Genomic DNA, 17,688 nt, shown 5'->3' on the forward strand with positions numbered 1-17,688 from the left:
GAATTATCTATCATCCGGTCCATGGGCCCAATTCTGTAAAACGACATGTCGTGTATGAGATGAAGGTTAGCGTTTGATTTCCACAGAAGCACATCGAAAATGAAGGCAGCCATTGCGTACTTAAAAATACACTTAGCATCATGTCCTCCATTTCCTCAAAGAAATTTGCATCTAAAATATACTCTAATCCACTTATCAGCACCGTCCCGTCGAAAAAACTACGTACAATTCTCCGACATCTCGACAGCATGCCTACGCTCGACTCTTACAAAAATGCACTATGAAAGTTGTTACTCTTGAAAACAAGTAATAGATCTTTGAGCACCGACGTAAAATGAGGACAACAGAGAACCAGATAGGGAATTTCACTTCCGGGCTAGTAGTATCTGTCAGCTGGAACGTTTTATAACCGTCTACGTGGTTTTGTGTAAACCAATGTTCAAATCAGAAGATATGGAAATGAGAAGGGGGCATGAGTGGAGCCATACAGCTTTGAAAACCCGTTTCTGATGAGCGCTTATGGATTGAGAAGGCTTGTTGGCGTTGTATCTGATGTCGAATATGTGGATCAATGGATCTGCCGTACCAGATGAGATGTATAAGCCATCAGGAGACCAAGCCTGATTGATCAGAGCTGACTGAGATTCACTGCTCTCTTGCTTCCACCCAAAAGCATGTATCTCTGTTTGCCTCAGTCTGATATCAAATAGTCGGAGCTGCTTCTCATGGGTCCTGCGTGTTATAAAACAGGTTAACGTTAATAACTTCAAGCTCGTAAAAGAATACATAGAAATCGTAACTGAAGAAAAGCCCTTCGTCCAAAATGTACACTCATATCAAGTTATTCTAATATATGATTATTAATCAAGTCTAGAAAGCCAAGGGTTCTTCCAAAAGATTTCTGATGGTTAACAATACAAACACATGTCAAAAACCGTGAGGCATCTTAACAAATAATATGATGCAGCATGCAAATGCATGAGGTGAACAAAACGGCATTCAGTTCTAGGAGCACTGACAAGGCGATTATCAAGACAGCACACGAGTTGATGATATGAAAATTCTAGATGAAAAATCAGTGTTTCTCACCCTGATTGAACCATGAAGATATTGAAGTCGCAAGGATTTGGCAACACACTCATGCATTTACTTTCTATCTGATGCTTAAACTCTGCTCTTCCTGTGTTAGCGTCAAACCCAACAATTCTCTTGTCTGCTCCGGCTGATAGTATTATCTGCTTTTGGAACATCCCGGCAACTCCCATAACAGCAGATGAGTGCATATTCCTATGCAGTGTCTTTGGTTTCCATACATTCTCCGCATCAGCCTCTTTCCAGATTATAACAGCATGATCGCTACCACCAGTGACAAAACAGGTATCCTCCCAGGGTGGGAAAACTATGTTGTTAATGATCCCTCTCACATGAGGCTTATCTTTGAAGAAAGTAACACGACCTTTCTGTCAATGCACAAAAAGCCAAGAATCGGCATGTCAATTCTCTAAATTTGGGAAACTCATGGGCTGAGGGCATGCTGCTCAGGGCTCAGTGTACCCCACACACAATTGGAGCAATTAATTTTAAAGGTGGCCCTTACCCCTTGTGTTCTATTTAAATCTAGGACTGATACTTGCGAATCGCCACCATCAGCACTATACACAGAAAATAGTCTGTTTCCATCAGGGTGCCAGGCGATATCTTCTGGCCATCTCCTGTTTGGAGATGCACAATCAGTAGAACTAAGTCGAGAAGCACTAGACCTGCAATTAAAAGAAACAAAAGGGACGCCCGATCAGTTGTGCAAAGTAGAAGCGCATGCCTGCAAATTTAAGAGCACTGCAAAAGTGGCTAAGCAACTAATATTTAAGACATGAGATGAAAAATTGAAACTGCAAGAATTTACAAATCCAGAGGTCATGACAAAAAAACATAATCACAGGTCTGCCTTTCTAAACAGACCAAGGAATCACAGCCACATAGATACCAACACCGATTTTGAAACACAGAGATACTGCACCTCCTCAGTCAATTTAGGAAATACAATCCACCAGTCAGAATACATCTCTATCAAAGCCATGTAATCATATAACTATAAGCTCAAATACATGCTTTTCCTAAATATATAAATAAAATTAAAAATTAAAAAAAAAAAAGGAGAAAGCTCGACTATATGACCTTATGCTCATTTCAATCCACTTTATATTGCTACCGACAACACAATTGTGAAGTTAAGAAATAATAATGTAACATGATGAATTTGAACTTTACCCTTTGGACTGAACTTGCCAGAAGTTGACTACTCCATCCAAAGCACTGCAAACATTCCAAAGCACTTGTTAAAATTGATCAGGTTTGCTAGCGTTTGATGCATCTTGTAGTTACCAATTGTAGGACACGGTAAGCAATATACTTCAAGCTTTCTTTTAAACTTAAATTCTAAGTGTAAATTTATGTCGTTGCCTCTTGTTGGGCTGCTTACACAAATTCTTTTACCATTATTTTTCTTAATAACATAAAATATCAGGATGAGGATTCAATTTCATTTAACAGAGTACAAGAGAATACTACCAGCTTATGAAAAAGAAAGACATATACATATTCCGAAGCAGGACCATAATCTGTAATTTATAATTCAATACACATTAATATGTACAACTACCTGAAAGGGTTAAAGATACCTGATATTTTGAGAATTTGATATATACGTTACAGATTTAAAGTTAGAGGCCATTTCTAGCCCAAAGACAACTACTAACCAAAAGATGTGGACACAAGAAAACAGGGTTAATCTTATAACCCGAGGATGTAACCATATAATATATGTACCCCCACATATTCAAAGGTGAAATCCTGAAAGAGTGAAATAAACACAACAGATATCATGGATATTGATGACAAGTAAAAAAATGTTACCGGACAGCAAACATGTTAATTACCTGGTCACAAAAAGCTGATCATTCACTGGACACAAAGAAAGACTTCTCAACTTTCTCTTGTGCTGACTTGAGATGTGACTGCTCGCATAGCAGTTGATTTTACATGGTTGAGAGCTAGTGCGAACCAACGGGACTAATTCTTTGTGTTCTTTCTGTTCTGAAATACATACAATTTTAGCATCACACACAAAGAAAAGCTGAAATATGTGGCCTAGAAACAGGCAGTCAAGAAACACAATATGGACAATGAGGCCAGTCAACATGCTAGAGTCTTACCAAATTTCCGTTTTTTCCCATTATCTTGAACTTCAACGTCCTGCTTTGAAGAATTTCTATACGATTTGTTGCCTTTCGTTCTGTTAGCACTAATAGACTGACAAGAAACTGATGGACTTGCTTGAGCACTAGAATTAACTGGATTTTTCCCACTAGAACCTGCCACCATTGTAGGATGGGAAACTTTTGAGCTGACTGCAGGAATGAAAAGTTCTGTTTTCGATTGATGCTGGTGTCTAGAACCTTCATTTAAATGTATAGGACTTGTTGATCTGCGCTCCACCTTTGGACTTCTCGTTCCACCACCCGGAGACCTCCTGGTTGACCCTACTTTGTCTTGGCGTCGAAGTCGAGCCAACTTAATTTCGGCATCAGTTAACCTCTTCTCCGTTTCTCCAAGCTGCATGCCTTTTCCAAATAAATAATTAGTGGATAATTCCCTTCGGAAGGCATCTCATAAGTTAAAACACATAGAAACGCTCATAATTTCGGGCATATCTAAGAAAAGGTTAATGCTAGGGAGACCAAATTTTTAAACCAAATGATGTGTCACCAAAAAGAAATAAGCATGTTAATCAACACTTGTAATAATCCAATCGTCAATGTCCACATCATTTGGCTTACAAAATTTGGGTTAGAAATTTGGTCTCCCTAGCATTACCCCTAAGAAAATGGTATATTGTCTTCCCTTGGTGATTTGAATTTGCAGCAATTAACTTCATATACAGTGAGTTTAAACAAGGCCATTCCGCTAATCAATGGCCATCAAGGCAACTCCATACATTAAAGCAAAGTCATAATTAGCAGTGTTTATGATCAGACTCAAAATCAATGAGTTTTTTATTTCTAACTTCATCTCAAGAACCCTAAAAAGATTTCTTGTGCTGTGATCAAACCCGGGTGTGCATTTTCCATGATATTAGCTTAGGGCATAAAACCAATACATTTAATTAATCAAAAAGCAGTCCTAATTAAACTTTGTAAACCGTTCTAATTTGGGATTAGCAAAAAGATTAAAACTTTCAAGCTTAAAAAGCATTGCAGCAGCAGGTTAATCAAAAGACTTAAAACCCATAATTCAAAGTTTATAACTTTATAGCAGCAGCAGAAGCATACCAAATGAATACAAACAAACAAGGAAACCAACATTTCTAAAAACCCCAATATGTCCCCATCGAAATGACCAGAGAGAGAGGGAGGGAGGGAGGGAGGGGGATGGTGGGGTGCAACCTGAGTTTTGTAATAGTTGACGCGCTGGCGGAGATGGTGGACTTCCCGGGTGCGATGCTCGATCAGAGCGACGAGGGCTTCTTCTTGCTCTTGCCTGCTATCTGGATAGCCGTTCTCCTCTTCCGCCATATTCGTCTTGTTTTCTGTTTGTTTGCCGCCACCGCCGTCGTCGTCTGTGTTTTCCACCTCCTCTGTCTTGGGCTTCTTCAGAGCACTCGTTCAATATTTCTTTGTCTGCGGTAATCAAATATTTTGGGGCAGTAGGAAAACCCAAACAAATTTTGAACTTTCTTCATTTTTCACTAAAAAATTAATTTTAAATAATCAAGTATAATTATCAAAAATCTTAATTTATTTTGTTTTTGTAAGTTAAGTAGGATAACTACCCAATATTTTAGGGGTTATTTCAAATTAGTCCCAAATTTGACACACCCCGTCCCGAAGGAGGGCATGCTGGCCGTCACGTGAGAGTGACGTAACCATTTACACAGTTCGGAAGCTTTAAAAAAAAATACAATTACTGAGATGAAACACCCGAGGGTGAGTCCTACTTTTGTGAATTCTGTCAGAACACCGCTGGATTCCTCGTGGCCACCAAAGCTCTGCTATCTAGAACCTGGAGGGGCGCAAAAACAAAATTGAGTGGGTTAGTAAAACAAAGTTTTTCGAAAACATTTCATTTAAAACATTTCTAACCCTTCGCTGTAAAACCTGTATACTTTCCCAGAAAATAGTATATATATATAACCATAATTAATCTCAAACTCAAATCACAAATCTTTAACACTTTCCAAGAAACATATGTCATGCTAGCACATAAGTCGGAGTCACCAATATGACCTACCTGTTTACTTGCTTAACGAATCCAACAAATAAGTTATGGATATTACGGTGTGTCCAATGATGGTGGAAGAAGTAGTTATGCCAGCGAATCTTATCCCGTCAGACATTGTGGATTTCGATGTGATTTTAGGCACATATTGGTTACATTATAATCGTGCCAATATGGATTGCTACGGGGTGTGTCAAAATTTGTATAGCATTTCGAATAGCTACTTAACGTTTAAAAAATTAGACATTTGTTAGGTCAACAACGTTAAGTAATGACTTTATCAACATTAAATGATGATGTTTTTAGCATTAAATGACGAGATAGACAAATAATTAAACTTGGTATCTACTAATGCTCGTCTTTGTAGCTCTAATTCTCAAATTGACTCTTTTCAACCAAGTTAAGCAGTAAACTAGCTTTGCCAAATTGTGTTGATTTAGAAATCCAAAGCTTCGTAGACAACTTGAGAATAAAACCACGCTTTAATAATTGTATGCACCATCACTTAAAACTAGTGCTTCTAATAAATTTTCACTTTTCAAGTCGTTAGGAAGTTATTTAAAATATTTTAAAAAGTTATGATCAATTTGAAATTACCTCTAAAACTTAAGTAGCTATTCGAACTTAATCCTTATTTTTAACGACTTTCAATTAAAACTACAAAGTGTTACATGGTGGATGATCTATTTTATGGAAACAAAAAGAAAATGATTTATATTTCATTAATGAACTTTAGGTATTTTTATTTATGTTGATTGGTAATTTAATGAAATAATAAAGGCATGACAAATGCTAAAGAGTAATTGATGATTTCAGAGTGCTAATAACATGTTGCATTGTTAAATTTTAGGGAACTTTAACAAAAAGCTCCTGGTAATATTCACTTTAACGAAAAACCATATTTTTACACTAAAAAATCAATCCTGGTACTATTTACTTTACCCTTTATTTTGTCTTTATCGTTAAAACTTAAAGTTTTCAAGCCCTTTTAATTAGTTTTTCTTAAATTTTATGGTAATTTTTTAAGAATAGTTAAAAATGTACATATAATGCTTCGAACTACGGTTTAGTAGTATTCCTCTTCACGTATAAGTGAGAGGTTTTAATTTCAGTTCTCGCCAAATGCGAATTTGAACCATATTATTGCTAGCCCATTAGGAGCCTTAGTCACTTTCCCGTGCCCTTAGTGTAGATAATATTGTTTGTTCTAAAAAAAATTGTACATACGATAGATATGTTAAACGTATCTCTTTTTAATGTCTTTTTTCATAAAAAATTAAAATAAAATAAAAAGATAAATGTGCCTCTTAAAACAATTGAAGAGACTACATGTGTTAAAAAGAACATCACAACCCTACAATTACAAACATATTAAAAAAAAATCATGGAGAACCTTGGTGCTAAAACCCTAAACCATAGTCATGAGCACTAAAACATTGTACTATCGTAGAGGCCCCACGAGGAAAAAGACCACACCTACCTATCTCTGATGATTTGCAATCATCGGCAAAGAAGCTTTGCTATGAGTCTCATCCACCAAACAAGCTTTGCTATGAGTCCTATCCACCAAACGTCTAGTTTCCTTCTCATAGTTCTTTGACAAGTGCACAAACCACAAACACCAGCACCTTAGGTCTAAACAATAATCGCCGCTCCAAAGTCCGAGATTAAACAAACCGCTCCATGGCCACAATCACGAAAGCTCACATCGGCGAAGTGAGAGAGCTCAAGAAGGATTGACGCCAAAGGCAGTGGTTCCAAAAAGAGGATGATCCAAGGAGTAGGAATTTTTTCCCTCTGGGGTTCCCAAAAAGAAGTATCAAAATACAAGAAAACATTAAGAAAGATTGCAAGAGAACACACTCACATAGCATCAAAGCAAGATTAGAATTTCAAAAATTTCAGCAACTGGAGTACTCAAAAGTACATGTGTGTCTCCATCATTGGCCAACCAGAAAAAGGTCCCACATGAGTAAAAGGTAAAAGTTAAAACAAGGTTAAAAAAAGCCTTAGCACAAGGTTCTGTGAGTGCCTGCCTATACACTGAGACATTGTTCAACAAACAAGACTCCAAAATTTTAAGCTTTGTCAAGACATTCTCTCTGCCCATAAGTTGGCTTAATACCAGAGAAAATACCAAACGGTTGTGAAGTAACCCTCTCGGTTGAGGCAAATCCGAAACCTAGTAGAAGCACTCCTCTATAGTTAAAAATGAAGTCAATAGACCACCCCTGCTGTAGAGAATTGGAGTGGTTATACTCGTTGTACGCCGGTATTAGATTGAATGGTTAGAAATCTTGGTAGAACAAGTCTCGGTCGGATTCCTTGGAATTTTCCTCTCCGCTTGCAGTTGCTGAAGGATTCCCGTGATTATGGTTATCATCGTAGCCAACTGTTCGAGGTCTTCCTGGTCTTGATCTGATGTTGGTACCCATGGGGAAGGGTTCCTGTTGAGAGAGAAAAAATATAGGTCAGTCTTGGTAATGTGGGAACATAACCAACCTAACGTGGGATCCTATCGACCAAAAACCCAATTTAAGATAACTCAAAGACATTCTACCCCCTTGCACATAGAAGTTGTCACTTAACTGGGACAAACATTCTCAGAACTACAACTTTCCTCGTACCATGAATTTTGGAAATGAAAGACACGAGTTCCAAAAAAAACGACCAATTAGATTAATGTAGTTTAAAAAAGGGGAATTAGAGGACTGTTCATCTCACAATATCTTACCGGATCACCAGCATTTGGACCCTCTGTGTGGAAAAGTATGGGACGGCAGCGTTTGTCCTCATTCATTAAGCTTGAGTTCTGGAAATGCGCAATAAGAGCAGCTTTACCCTGAATACGAGCATATGCAAGTGATGCCACCTTTTCACTGTTAAACTTCTCCCATTTTTTTCCATTGAATGCCTGTTAACAGACGTGCAATCTAGTTTCAGTAGGGCTATGAAAAGCCCAAAACAAAGAAAAATTTTAAATATCACAGATATAAAAGCATTTGTTCATATTGAGCAGATAGCTCTCATGCAGTCAAACCTTATAGAACGGAACAATCTGATGAGGATCGATCATGTTGATGAACGCATATCCCACATTGCATTTGTTCTGTGAGAGGTTAAACAGACAAATTTTGGATTAGAAAAATTCTAAGTTCTATACCCAACAAAAGATGATATTCTAAACAATTTCCTTGCCTTGAAGTCGATTGGCAAATAAAGAAAGTCATAAATTCCTCGACACTGCTCATCTATTGCAGCAAGAAGCATCTTTGAAGTATATCTGTAACAACCGTTAATTAGTTTAGCAAAATAGCAAAATCACTACGTACAACTGGATTGCAATTTTTACGAAAATATGCAGTTTCAAGAATCCATCGTTATCACAGTACTGTAGCGGATGAGTGTAAAATAAAAAATAGAAGATGGCAATAAATCAGAACAGTTGGGGGACAATAAACATACTTGTTGGGAATGTTCTTGATCATCAATGTGGTGCGTCTGTCTTCCCCACGGAGTATACGTTCAACATCAAGCTCATATTGTCTCTTATCAGCATTGTTAGAATTTGCTTCATTTCTTCGGTGAGACAGGTTTCTAACACCACGTTCATTTTGAGAATCAAAAGAGGTAGGCATTGAACTCATCGAATTCCTACCAGGAAACATGTGGCCCATCTCCTGTGAAGAGCGCTGCCGGGTACTGGTAGTCATGTCCAAGAAATTTCCACCAGTAAGAGAAAAGAGGTTTTGTGAAGAAATCTCCATAGGATGCATCTGTGGACTACCAGCAAAACGTGCAAAGCCAAGAGAACCCAAGTGAAGATTAGAAGTGTCAGGAGACTCCCCTGAAAAGGCATGCTTTTCCCAAATGGAAGGATTAACAGCTGGAGCTGATCCTACATGGTGGTGCACAGGCGATGTACCACTCAGCATATGAGGTGGTGTCCTTTGGAATCCTGGCATTTGGGGAAAGCGATGCGCACTATGACCACTGATAAATGATGGTGAATTCTGCCACATCATGGGACTTGAAGGATGCTGCTGGTATGAGTTGGAGTTATTCCAAAGATAGGGATGAGCATGAACCGGGCAGCTCCCATTTCCAGGAGATCCAAAAGCTGTGTAAGAAAACAACTTGTAAACAACAAATTCACCAGAATAATGCTACTTTAAAATCCGCATTACAAGTAATATTTCGGTTAAACAGTACCTCCGTTCAGTTCCACTAGGTGACCATTTGCACTGACAGTGGATCTTCGGTCTGTTCCTTCTCTCATTCTGAGTCCCAGATTGCCATTTATGATTCTGATAGCACCAGAAGTGTTGCATGGAATACCATGGGCTAAACTGTCATTATACTCAGGAAGTGAATGAGGATGTATGCCGGGAGCACTCTGATTACCAAAACTCATGTCATCCAGAGACTGTTCGGTGTCACGAAGGCTAAACTTTTTCCCTATAGATGCCAATGTCACTGGAGCGGGAAAGGCATCTGGAACACTTGAACTCTGATGAGATAAAGCGTTTTCAATAAATGCACTCACAGGTGAACGGACTGCAGAATGTATGCCCAGGCTAGATCCATTAACCATGCAGCTTGATGTGACTATTCCAGGATGAAGCGTCGCTGTATTAAAAGAAAGGTAAGCAATTGTATAACAAGATAAACACAAATTGAAGCAACAGTTCATAGCAAACAGATTCATACCCTTGGTGCCTGTTGATAAATTGTCAGACAAACCATTACAAAATTTGAATTCATCCCGGTCCTGCTCGGAAACTTGAGCCAAACTGCACAAGGAATGTTCTTTCTTACAAAGGAGAAAATTAAGAATTTCAAACTTAAATGAGAAAACGAGATATTGTAATCAATAGCAAGAGTAGCTTATCAATACCCCCTCCTTGTGCCCCCTGGACGGCTCGGCTCAAGCTTGATCTGCTTTCCTCCAATCTCACTCCTATTCAACGCATGGAGAGCAGCTTCTGCGGCTCTAACATCATAAAACTCTATGAACTTGTTATGAGGCTTGTGTGGAGTCTCACGGATCTGAAAACAAAAATAACAACCACATAACATACAAAGTTCTTTCTTTCTCTTAGAAGCAAAGCAAGATAGGAGAGGGGAAAATTGGATGCCTTACTTCTTTAATTTCTCCATAAGATCCAAAAATTTTAGAAAGCTCGTCACTAGAAACAGAAGAATCAAGGTTGAATAATACTAGCGTTCCTTGGTTAGTATCTTTATCCGAAGGATTGTCCTGACATATTGGCAAAGTATAAAAGCATGATGGAACAATGCAGCATGAGAATGTATAAAACAAGACGAGAAGAACAAGGTCGCGAATTTAGCGGATACAACAAAAGTGAAAAGTAAGTGATCATCATACCTTGGGTATTGAATAATGTATGTCAAGCTTCCTATGCCTCAGTGTGTTACTTTGAAGTGCTCTTAGTGCATTTTGGGCAGCCCTTATATCATAATAAGAAATCATAACAAACCCACGATGCTTGCAGGCAGTGTAAAGTGCCCGGATATCTCCATATCGCTAACAGAACAAAGTACAATTGTCAATTTAACTGGCTTGCATGGAACTCTCAAACTAAAATAAAGTACATGAATAAATAATAAAAAAGTAAAAAACTTGAAAAGGAGGCATAAGCACCTCAAAAAGAGCCTTCAATTCCAAATCTTCAATGTTGCTATTAATATTGCGAACAAAAAGGGTACGGGAAGGGTGTTCGCCATAAGGGTGTTCACCCGCAATTGAGCTATTATAAGCCCCTTGATCATCTCCTTCCATTTCCAAGCCACCGCCGCTGCTAAAGAGATCAAAATCTTCAAATCCATCACCAATATTAGCATAAGCCTTATAACCCGGCTCATCTGTCATGCCAGAAAACAAGTCATTTTCATCTGGAAGGAGATTTCCAATTGTTTGCGCCTCAATTTCTTCAAGAGATTCAATGGGTTCTTCCTCATGTTGGGAGGCACCGTTATGAGTAGACTGATGAGATATAAAATCATTCTTCAGTAATCGCACTGCATATTGAAAAAGAAAAAAAAAAGGATGTTAAGATAATAAATATGCATATTTGTGGAAAAATGTGCAGAGTAATACATCAATCAAGTAGTAGTCAGCTTAAGTCGACTCAACCACGACTTATCCCAACAACTGCAAATGTGACGACTAACCATTAGTACATAAATTAGAAGTAGCAAACAAATTAGAACATGTGTTATACGTGGACAAGAAGTTTAAGAAATATTTTGGAGCCAGATAATTCAAATGCGGAAACTTTATGCAAAATAACATTTGATGTCGAAACTTCTTATAGACATAGAATTGAAGAAAAACTTTTTGTGAGAAAATTAAATTTTGCTGCTTCTTCTGCATGCTTTTTATGAATGATAGAACTGCAGATTGATATTATCTACCGACAAAACTAAAGAGTATGGTCAACATAAGTATCTGATTCGAGAATACAGAAGGTAACATTAACCTCATGCAACATATAGACAAGCATTTAATAGACTTCAGAAGGAAAACTTACACTTTTTGCTAAAAGTTTCGGACAAAGAGCTTGAGAACAGACTACTTTCATGCTGGGTGCCAGGATTAAGAGTTTTCCCGCCAACTGAGCTATAAGGTGTTGGCTTTGCGGACAAGTCTGACCACAATTTTGGTTGGTGATCCATAGGTTTCAACAAGACCTTGGAGATGTTGGGAATTCCTTCACCAATTTGCTCCCCAGCCAGATTGGATTGTGGTGGATCCAAGTAATCCACCGACTGTGCCCCGTTTGGTAAATACTTTTTTGATGGCATTGAAGAACCCAACATGCTGCCAGGTGTCGGTACCATTCCACTGACTCCCGCTGAAGGACAATATTTACACAGGAGATTAGGAAAAGTTATGGTTCTTACCGTAAAATAGAGTAATTCAAATTCAAAGTATGAGAATGGATCAAGGGTATGGTATGAAATCAACAAAAATACAATTTCCATAAAAACAAGTTATTGCATTCAGAACTTCTGGCAGACAAGGTACCAGAAGAGAACCAATTTGTGATCCATGGCACATTTATTTGCTTTCAATCAAAAGAAGTGCGTTAAACCGATTACTTTATAGAGCAGTAAGAACTTCTGTTTTGAAGTTGGGATTTCGAGCAACCAGTTGTCATCCATTTGACCAAAATGAAGACAACATACTTCAAAATCTTCGGATTAATTTTATCACAACTACTATTTATGTTAATTCCCTCTTTACAAGGCATGATCTAACCATGTAGACACGTGTGGCAACTCAAACCTAAGCATTGAGTGAGAGAGACTGGTTAACTTAGCATCACACAACACATCACAGCAGTTGTTAATAAGTTAGGGGCATCTGTTTGGTTGGGAAATTATTGCAACAGATAATGTGGTATAACTAAACCCAGATAACCACCGAAAACATAAGATAACCAGACACGACAAATAAGCTAATAGACTTTCTCGGGCAAGTTTCCTAACAGGATGCTCACCTTGGTAATCGGGCATGGTTTTCAGCTTCTGAAATCCGACTTGTCTCTGGTGAATCAAAGTTGGCAAAGTGATATATATTAAGACAATGGCAAAAAGGTATGATGTGCTAAAAATGAGGCAAAAAATAATGATAGAGTTAAACGGGGCAAAAAATGATGTGCGATATGTTGAATGAAACGTTGTGAAAACTTCACGAATTACTAAAGATGGAACAACTTTCATGGTAACAAGACAAAGAATTACCTCAGAAGGAAAAGGGATTTCTTCAAAGAAGTGAGAAGAGACAGATACACCCCTTTGATCCATTATTTCAAATGGCATCGTGCAGCACTCCGAAACCAGAGAATATTGCCAATCAAAACCGAAGAATATAGTAAATTTTCGAGCTTTCTCAATTGCCGAATTTGTCTATGTTACATGACTCCTTACCTGAAAATTAACAAAAATTTAAAAACTAAGATTATCCTCAGATTATTACCTAACCATAAATTTCTAAAGCGAAATTGAGAATGGCATTTAGGAATTCAAAGAAAACCGAGATCAAATTACACAAAGCATGAAAATTTACTCATTAGGGTCTAAAATTTGGAAGAATTTAAGATGTTTTTTCTTTCCTTACAACCTCAGAAAGATGAAGGAAGTGGGGAAAATAGTAATAAAGTGAAAATGTTTGCTTACCTACCAACAACCAAACACAATTACCCCATTTGATTGCAGAGAAAAATAGAGGAAAACAAAATCAAAATTTAATAATTATGTTTTCCTAAGCTCCTCATCAACCTAAAATGCATCAAAATTGGAGTTTAAACCCTTGAAAAAATGGTGAAAAGGCAAAGAGCAAAAGATCAGGAAGAACATGAAAGCAGTTGGAGTTTAACCCTTGAAAGTTATAAGAAAAAATAATAAAATTTAACTCTAAGTTTCAAAATTTACACAGATTAGAGGAAATTAAACAGCAAATTATAACCCCAAAAAATGGTAAAATTCACATCAAAAATTTTAAAAATAAAGAAAAAGGTCTGACCTAGTAAAACAGGAGGCTCACCAGCACAATTGTTCACCATGTCCAAAATTCAGACAAAGATCATCACTTTATCACAAAAAAATGAAAACTTGTGAAACAACAATGGATCTCAGCACCTATGCATCTGAACCCTCTTCTCCTTTTGCAGCATTGCAAGTTGTCACACTCACCACAAGATTGGGGAGAGAGAGAGAGAGAGGATGAGAACAAAAACCCAAAATTCTCTTCCTTTTTCTTAAGTGCTTGCTTCTACCTAATCCTTTTTCCAGCCCCCAAAAAATAGAGCTTGTAGCCGGAAAAGGAGGGGAATTCCGGCGAGGGAGAGGGGTCCCGCCGGTGGGTCAGTTACTGTGGAGGAAGATAATACATACAGAAAGCTGTTTTACGGATTTGTTTAATCTGAGAGGTCAGAGAGAGAGTTGGTTGGCTTTTGAGGGTTTGAAATAAAAAAGAAGAAAATAGGAAGAGGAAGGAGGAAGAAGAAGACAAAGACAAGAGAGAGAAAGAAATGGAAGCGGGTTTCCTTGTTTGTGTGTGTGTGAGAGAGAGAGAGAGAGAGTATGTGCTGGGGTTTTGCGGATAAAATCAAAAGAAAAACATGAAATGGAAACAGAACTGAAGACACAAAACTCAACTCAAAAGAGAGAGAACCACGAGGGGATTTAAAACCCGGTGGGAAGTGCCAGAGTGGGGTTGAGTTGTGTTGGGTTGGATTGGATTGGACATACAAAAATCCCCAGTCTGTGACCTTTCTTCTCTTCTCAACCAGTTTTGAGTGTTTACCTTTCAGTTTTGTTTTGACGTTTGTGATCCGACCCATTTGCCACTTTCACTTTTTGTTCGGGTTACTTGGTTACTACTCTTGGCTTGCTACTTGCAACCTCGGCTTCTATTTTCTTGTCTTTTCTTTTTTAATTTTAGGAAAATGGAAATTTACGATACCCCTAGGGCAATTTAGAGCAAGAGAGACTCTGGAGTACACACGGGTCACAACAACTGTTACAAAGTTAGTTTACCGAATTTGGAAGGAGAGTTTGAAACGAAACTAGGATTCCATTTAAATTATGCTCTGAAGCTACAACAGTTGCACAAAGTTGGTTCGAATAATGTCATAGAAGAAATATGCTCAAAAGAGCAAGCTACATAATGATTGTCTTTCACTAAGGTATTGAGACGCCAAAGAACCTCAAACCTAAGATTAATAACATGAATTTAGAATTTTAGAATCCTCTTCAACCATAAGTGTCTCTAAACCTGTTTGCTAATAACAAACTTTAATCTATCAACGAGAGTTTGTCCTAGAACATTTTAAGTATCTTTTGTATGTGCTATCGCATATACTGGTGCTACATACACATTTTGAATTGAAAAGCTCAAGGCTTATAAGGAGTGAACCATAAAAGTTAAGTTCAAAATAAGACCTATCATACGAGCATAATGATGAGATTGAGATTGCTTCAAAAGTCATGATTTTCCCACTCTAAAATTGTTAACAAATGAACCAAAACCTTACGGGATCTAACGAGTTCAGCTAACATAGCACATATACTAAAGATTTAAGGGTGATGATTTTGAGAGTATTGTCCCACAATTTTACCTTGCAAAAATGTCATGACCTCAAACAAAGAGTTCATCCTAATCCTCAGCGGGATAGGAGTAGCGATTAGGTATAACATTTTAACATCATGCCAACGAAGTAATTATCGAGTTTATTTAAATCCTAATAGTGTTGCATGTAAGCTTGTTACGAAATAACTGAATAACGAACTTACCACATAAGTTACATAGTAGTCGCTGCATTATCTCAAATTGCCGCCATCTCTTTACTACAAATAAACAATAAGTTGGAGTTCCGAATTGAATATGAGAGCTTACCTTATGCCATAACAAATCATATATATCGTAGCTTTTTTAATTTCATTTTCTAATACACAAACACTATCGCTAAATTACTTCTAAAATTACTCTCAACTACCAATTAATATGATAATGTTCCTTTTTTCATATATTGTCTGTTTGGGCCCAAAAATATTGGTTTGGGCCGAATTTAGAATTGTTCTCGGCCCAGTATTGGTCGGACCGAGTTTAGAATTGTCCTCGGCCCAGAGGCCGTGTTTAGATGTCATTAGGGTTGTCCAACTCATGGGCCGCGCAGTCGAAGCTGGCCATATCCCGTCAGAAATCTGTGGGATGCGGATGAGTCATATTACAAGAAGGAGTTTCAACAAGATAAGGATGCTGGAGTTTGAGATTTAATGCAGCCTGATAACGAGTTAAGTTCAAAGTCATAATAGGAGTAGGATTGGCCGAGATAAGGTTGGATCGGGGAAATGACTTCTAATCCGAGAATGATTGGGATTCAATGCAGGTTGGCTACTATAAATAGGGAGGGAGGACATCGAACAAGCCCCCCCCAATTCAACACAAAAACTGTCATGTGCAAACTCTCGCTCTACGCGAAACCTCTCAACAACTTTGAGATTTTTACTTTCTTTTTCTACCGACATACCTTCAGTTTGGATAAACAGCACTGTGGAGGCAAGCGGCGAACATCTTCAGTTTGGATAAACAACACGATTGCCGTAGAATCAGCCGACCGTGAAGCATCTTCAGTTTGGATAAACAGCACTGTAACAGGGTCGACTGGTTATCTATCTAAGTCTCGGTCGAGAAGGATTTTCGGATCCTTGTTGGCAGAGGTCATCTCATCAGCCTTCTCGACGAAGTGAGGTGTTACTAGAGCTCGGCACATCGAACGCCAAGTTGTTTATGATTGGGTATTCGCAAGTAGGTTTTAGAGTTCGGCATTCTGACAGCTGAACCACTTTCACAATCAAGACATACATTTGTTTTGAGTATTTGTGTCCCTATACTCTGGTGTCGATTCGGCGTGCTTTTACTCTCACGAATATAATCACTGTGACCGAATCCGAGCTCACGATTTGTAAACTTCCAGACTAGCAGCCTTGTCTTCAGGCTCTAGAACCCAAAGGTCGAGAGTGTTCCTTCCTCGGCCGCAGTCGCAAGATCGAGAAGTCAGCCGTGCGCTCAACGCAACATCAAAAAATTTTACTCCTCAGCCGACCTTGGCCGACGAGTTGGCACGCCCCGTATACAACCGAAGGACGTAGTTAGCTTACTAATTACTCGGCATGCGTGACACGTAGGTATAGTAGTTTTTAGGGTCAACATTGTCACACTTTGAAATTCATTACTCTTATAAAGTAAATTATTAACATATAATTTAATCATTTACCATATTAATTAATTCTTAAAAAAATAACAAAAATAAAGAAAGAAAGAAACCCTAAAAACATGCAATTGGAAAGTGGAATACTCCAAGAATTAAGAAAAGGATTGACGAGAGAGGATCCTTCCCGGATCCTTTTTGAGAGGATTATGGGGATTCTCAAATCACACCCGGTCATCGTACATTGTGCGGTTAGAAATCATTGTAATTTTTTTATTTAAAATTGAATATAAACAATATCTGACGAAAACTGACCGCACAATATACAATGAACAAATGTAATTGGAGGATCCCTGGGATCTTCACAAAGAGGATTTGACAAGGATCCTCTCTAAAGGTTGACTACTAGGAAGAGGAAGGGTGTGGGTAGTTTTTTTTTTTTTTTTTTTTTTTTTTGGTCGAAGAAGGGTGTAGGTAGTTAAACAACATCTACATGCGAAGTATATGGATTAATTGGTTTGTTAATATTAGTTAGGAAAATTAAATTTAATTAGCTTCAAGAATCAAATATTCATAAGAAACGGTATACTCCGTTATGTACCGTCTTCTCTAGTCGGATAGGTCGAGGTGAGGTGTTGTGCACGAAATGTTTTGGTTTTAACTTTCAAGAACA

At 38.0% G+C, this 17,688-nt stretch overlaps 2 protein-coding genes across 4 annotated transcripts; both read right to left on the reverse strand.

The window, feature by feature from the left end:
- Nucleotides 1-55: 55 nt before the first annotated feature.
- LOC126599649 (uncharacterized) lies at nt 56-4,724 on the reverse strand. Of its 2 annotated transcripts, none has more exons than XM_050266048.1 (7): nt 4,443-4,724; nt 3,213-3,612; nt 2,937-3,093; nt 2,269-2,313; nt 1,598-1,760; nt 1,090-1,460; nt 56-732 (listed from the first exon to the last, which is right to left on the reverse strand). In XM_050266048.1, exons 1-7 carry the CDS (start codon nt 4,569-4,571, stop codon nt 414-416), a joined length of 1,584 nt encoding a protein of 527 aa, XP_050122005.1. In that variant the 5' UTR covers nt 4,572-4,724; the 3' UTR covers nt 56-413. The 2 variants fall into 2 exon arrangements, with proteins under 2 accessions (XP_050122005.1, XP_050122006.1); XM_050266049.1 differs by having other exon boundaries at nt 3,213-3,620; nt 4,443-4,588.
- A 2,418-nt stretch (nt 4,725-7,142) lies between these two features.
- Nucleotides 7,143-14,607, reverse strand: LOC126599798 (protein MEI2-like 1). 2 transcript variants are annotated; one of them, XM_050266244.1, is made up of 15 exons: nt 13,847-14,607; nt 13,045-13,230; nt 12,801-12,846; nt 11,829-12,152; nt 10,940-11,316; nt 10,664-10,822; nt 10,418-10,534; nt 10,172-10,323; nt 9,985-10,067; nt 9,487-9,903; nt 8,740-9,394; nt 8,473-8,557; nt 8,315-8,383; nt 8,009-8,188; nt 7,143-7,721 (listed from the first exon to the last, which is right to left on the reverse strand). In XM_050266244.1, the coding sequence occupies exons 2-15, from the start codon at nt 13,120-13,122 to the stop codon at nt 7,563-7,565; spliced, it is 2,901 nt and encodes a 966-aa protein (XP_050122201.1). In that variant the 5' UTR covers nt 13,123-13,230; nt 13,847-14,607; the 3' UTR covers nt 7,143-7,562. The 2 variants fall into 2 exon arrangements, with proteins under 2 accessions (XP_050122201.1, XP_050122200.1); XM_050266243.1 differs by having other exon boundaries at nt 13,826-14,607.
- Between the last annotated feature and the right edge of the window lie 3,081 nt (nt 14,608-17,688).

The sequence above is a fragment of the Malus sylvestris genome, chromosome 14, assembly GCF_916048215.2.
Source record: "Malus sylvestris chromosome 14, drMalSylv7.2, whole genome shotgun sequence".
NCBI classification, from domain to species: domain Eukaryota; kingdom Viridiplantae; phylum Streptophyta; class Magnoliopsida; order Rosales; family Rosaceae; genus Malus; species Malus sylvestris.

Excerpts from the sequence above, each read along its gene's own strand:
- LOC126599649 (XM_050266048.1), bottom strand. The coding sequence starts at position 4,571 with ATGGCGGAAGAGGAGAACGGCTATCCAGATAGCAGGCAAGAGCAAGAA. Across the intron at positions 2,314-2,936 it reads GATCAGCTTTTTGTGACCAG|TGCTTTGGATGGAGTAGTCA; the intron begins GTAATTAACATG and ends GAATGTTTGCAG. Across the intron at positions 1,461-1,597 it reads ATTTAAATAGAACACAAGGG|AAAGGTCGTGTTACTTTCTT; the intron begins GTAAGGGCCACC and ends GTGCATTGACAG.
- LOC126599798 (XM_050266244.1), bottom strand. The coding sequence starts at position 13,122 with ATGCCATTTGAAATAATGGATCAAAGGGGTGTATCTGTCTCTTCTCAC. Across the intron at positions 11,317-11,828 it reads CGAAACTTTTAGCAAAAAGT|TGCGATTACTGAAGAATGAT; the intron begins GTAAGTTTTCCT and ends TTCAATATGCAG. Across the intron at positions 10,823-10,939 it reads AATTGAAGGCTCTTTTTGAG|CGATATGGAGATATCCGGGC; the intron begins GTGCTTATGCCT and ends TTGTTCTGTTAG.